This window comes from Rhagoletis pomonella, unplaced genomic scaffold (assembly GCF_013731165.1).
Source record: "Rhagoletis pomonella isolate Grant_MI unplaced genomic scaffold, Rhpom_1.0 Rhpom_scaffold_06168, whole genome shotgun sequence".
Classification (NCBI taxonomy): Eukaryota; Metazoa; Arthropoda; class Insecta; order Diptera; family Tephritidae; genus Rhagoletis; species Rhagoletis pomonella.
In genome coordinates, this window is record NW_023464702.1 from 4,505 (window position 1) to 9,117 (window position 4,613).

General features: G+C 36.7%; 1 protein-coding gene across 1 annotated transcript; it reads left to right on the plus strand.

Annotated features, from left to right (window-relative positions):
* Positions 1–1,084: 1,084 nt before the first annotated feature.
* LOC118755407 (homeotic protein Sex combs reduced-like) lies at positions 1,085–4,399 on the plus strand (the record flags this gene model as incomplete). The annotated part of the gene is given in 1 exon segment (XM_036490247.1): positions 1,085–4,399. A coding segment is annotated over 1 exon segment (308 nt), but the record flags the coding sequence as incomplete, so codon positions are not given.
* Positions 4,400–4,613: the final 214 nt, after the last annotated feature.

The following is a 4,613-nucleotide window of genomic DNA, read 5'->3' on the forward strand; positions in this document are numbered from 1 at the left end:
ACTGTATCTCAACCGCCTCTTCAACACCTATGTATGTATCTATCGACCTCCAAAGCACCAGAAAAGTGTATCGCGTGGACAGATGCGCGGACGAAAGTCAAGCACGAGAAGAACGCCAAATACCCCATTTAAACTTTGAACGCGATGTTCTTTTCACAAAAAATCACGTGTCAAGGCGCAATTTAGCCACAAAGTCTTGATTGCTGTTTGAATTTTTCCAGTTTTCCAACTACATATCATCAATGGACGTAAAACACTACAATACAGTGCGACTGCAACAAAATCGTAAGTACACCTTAAATGCGGCTGAATAAGCAGACGGCAAGTCACTCGTTCAGAGGCTTGTTTCTGCGTTGCCTTCCAGCGGCGGAGTCGCTCGTGCGCGGCTGATAATGTCGATTTTTTAAGCCTTTATTATTGTGCTTGATACAGCATAAGAAGCGGCTAAGACGCGTTGACTGTAATGAGGGGGCGTGCAATGTGGCAAAGTTGTTAGACGATTTTCTTTTGATTTATTTATTCTTTTTCATAAATGTGCATTGGTACAAAAGTATACCTCGAAAAAATTACTTTTTAGCGCAGTATTATATTGTACCCTATATTGGCTTTTTAGCAGGGGGTGGAAAGCATATGCGGAAAGAATATGACAATACTAAGCACGTGAATAACAATAAATAGAATATATAGAAAAGTTATAGACAAGAGATTGAACTTAAAGAAGCAACATAAATGCTTGTGAAATGTGTGGCAGTCAGTCAATATGACAGACAGACAAGGTTATAATGTATACACTCAGTCGCTACGCCCTGCAAACGCTGGGAAAGGTGACAAATGTTGCTTTGTCTGAATGCTCTCGGGGGTTACCTCACTAAGTTTACATATGTATATGGGTCATATATTTACATACATATGTATGTATCTAACTTAAAGCATACAAGGACTATGATACGAAAATATTTTAACTAAGTTTACTTCTCATGCGTTCTTTAAATTATATTTTTTATTAAGAATTTATTCTATCTTTATGCCTAACGCAACATTAACATCACTCTCATGTTTTTCTTTAATCTCGCTCTCTTTAAAGGTACTGTAAATGCCAACGGTGAGACGAAACGACAACGGACCTCATACACCCGCTACCAGACGTTAGAATTAGAGAAAGAATTCCATTTTAATCGTTACCTGACCCGCCGAAGACGCATCGAAATTGCGCACGCACTCTGCCTCACCGAACGACAGATCAAAATCTGGTTCCAAAATCGACGAATGAAATGGAAAAAGGAGCACAAAATGGCTTCCATGAATATCGTACCCTATCACATGGGCCCCTACGGTCATCCATATCATCAATTCGATATCCACCCGTCACAATTTGCTCACCTGAGTGCATAGGACGCGTGGCACTTTTCGGGTACTGGTTAGAGACTCAATCAGTTGTATCAGGAACCATATCAGGCGGCGGCAGCGGCTAGTGTAGCAGCCGGCGGCTATCAGACACAGAACGCACAAGACGCCGGCATGCCGCTGGGCGGTGGTGCCGGTGTAGGTGTTGGTGTGGGAGTCGGTGCGGGCGGCGGAAATTCGCTGTTCGCTTCCGCGACCGCCTCCAACGCTGAATGTGTCAAATATCCGCAAGAGTTCTGATCTCAAGTTATCTTCAGGGAACATCAACAGCAATTGCAACACCAACAGGAGCATCAGCTACATCTACAACAAGAACAATACCAACAACCACAACATCTACAACAACACCTGCCAAACCATCAAAGCCATCTTGGTTTCCAGTTAGAACGTATTTCGGAGTTGCCACTCTGTCAAGAGAAGGATTTGTGTGAAGACACAGAGGCGACTGAACTGGAGCTCAAGAATGAAATCGTTAGTGGTTGTAACATGTTTTGTTGCTGAGAGATGCTGATGTTGCTGTTGCGATGAAGCTGTAGATGCTTCATACGCTGCTGCTAGCTGCTAGCGACAGCTAACAAAATGAACAACGATGATAATTTCTGAATGCAACTGATTTGTGTTAAGCAAGCAACGAGCCTTCAAGTAAATGCGTTTAGTACTCCTGTGGAGGGTTTGTGTCTATCGCCTACTCTTCCGGGAGAGGCTCGTGCAGGTTTATGATACTGGTCAGTAAGGAGGAATTTCAACAAAATTTTCGATTGCTTTGGAATCTCGTAAATTCGTCGAATTTACATTGAAAATCCTCTATATATATGTGTATATATGTACCTTAAAAGAAATGAGGGATTCAAATTGGAGCGCCTCCGTTTCGTCCTCTTTTTCGTGGAAATACGAAAACCGTCCAGTATGATAAACCGCTATATTCTCTAAGCAGTATTCGAAAAGCCATTAGATGTAAGAAAACACATAGCGCTATCATCAGCTCACAAGCTTGGAAAGTTCAATGAAATTAAAATCCTAATAGTGATATTATTGTATACGAAATTTTTGAACTTTTTTAATGTCCATTTACCTTCATATTTAGATTGTGTAAATTTTAATTTAATTGATTTAAATTACTTACAATTTGAAAAGACAATGAAGGTAGGCTTGTTGCCGATAGTAGCGCCGCGTTAGTATAATTGTCAAACTGTAGGCAAGTAATTTAAGGTTTGTGGCTGCACTTAACCTGCAGCTCTCAAACGAAACCTCTTACACAGCGCATCTCAAACTGTTTACGATTTTTGTTCATGATGTGCCTGGTGCCGCTAAAACTGTCGATTTGCCAATCGGTTTGGGAACGAAATACCCTACCGGAATCGGTTAGGGACCAAAATCCACAACCGGATGTGACACCATTGTCAACATTGATAGAGAACTTGGAAAACTTGAACATAGCCAAATGCTGTTTGCGAGCGAATCGTGGTGACTGTACTTAATTTGGTTTATTGGTTAAATATGTACGTTTCAAAATAAGTATTAAAATGAATTTCGCACTTTCACTCAAAAATATGTGTATATAGTATATTCGTATTAGAAATATCTGTTCAACTTTTAAATTGGTTAATATCTAAGTAGCTTTAATTTGTTTTTATTGTCGTTGAATTTTTTAGAACCTCCGCACTAGGAAAATTCGCAGTTGGACTTAATAAGCACGTGATTTTAGAAATCTTTTAAGAGTAAAAATTTTTAACAAAAAAGTAAAACAAATTCGGGGAAAACAGGGCATTTCGTTAGCACACAGTCATAAATAATTTAAGAAAAAAAATAATATTGGTTTCTCACGCTTCAAATTACAAGACTAAATGTGTTCTACACTATTTTCAACAATGTTTTATTTAAAACATTGTATGTATGTACGTACATAGATGTGTTTGTATGTACATATCTATGTATGTATGTATAATTCTTATCGGTAGCATAATTTTCAAGTGTATTGATACTGACAACAACAATTTTTAGTAAACATTTTTATCAATAAACCCCTTTTGAACACAACTTTGATTATATATAACAGCAGAGGTATAATTTGTGCGTGTACAAGGATTACATATAGGAACATGAATCAAATTACAATTGAGAAAAATGCGATTATGAAATTGCAAACCCCTAAGATTAGTTTTGATTAATTTGCTTACACATCTGAACCTTTTCAGAAATGCATATATGTATAAAGACTTGGTGTGTATGTATCTAAGCAGGCTGCTATTTTTATTCCCTGTTAATGCTAAGGTTAGTGCATTCGTATCAATGTAGGTTAACAAAATCTACATAAACTAAACAAAAACTTAAATTAGTTCAAAAATAATAAAAATCAAATATAACGTGAATCATTTTAGCAGAATTTGTTTTAATACGATTTTTCACCTGTACGTTTTTCTTTTTGTATCAATTGAGTTTAGTAATACGCAACTGTTTATTTTCATAAGTAATTTGCAATATCAGTATAAATACATAATGATTAAAAGTTTGATTAAGTATGAAATATGAGGTAGGTCTTAGTAAATGTAAGTCTTAGTATTACCTACTCTACTGGCATATGTATGTATGATATCTGAGGTAGGTCTTAGTAAACGTAGGCCTTGGTACGAGCTACTCTACTTATAAATACATTTGTATATGTATGTAAGGATACTGCATTCCATGTAAAGAAAATAAATGTTATAGTAAAGGAATACAACTTATTCAAAAACAACATTAAAATTTTACTAACCCGTGAAGTATTGAAACAATTTCAGTAGAAAATACGAAATTAGCAATGCAACTTTAATTTGTATGTATGTATGTATAGAAAGAAGTAAATTGAATAAGTTGCACTACGCGCAATATGCATAAATTAATGCATATAAGATGTAGTAATATAAGATTATTCTAATGCTATAGATAACTAAAATCAGCATAGGTTAAAAAATCAAAAGAACAAAGCTAATAAAATATTTTAAAAAATGTAAAATACCTTACATTGCTTTTTAATTCAGTAATATGCAATATTGCGGTTAGCTGAAGGGCTTGGCCGGGCGAAAGTCCCATTAGCCACGTAACGGTTTATGTGCACGGGTTGCTCGGTCGGTAAAGCATTGAACCTTTAATCCAGGGTCCAGGATTCAAGTCCCTCCTCTTGCGTCCAAAACTTTTGTTTTAAAGGCAGAAAATATACGGATTTATGTTGT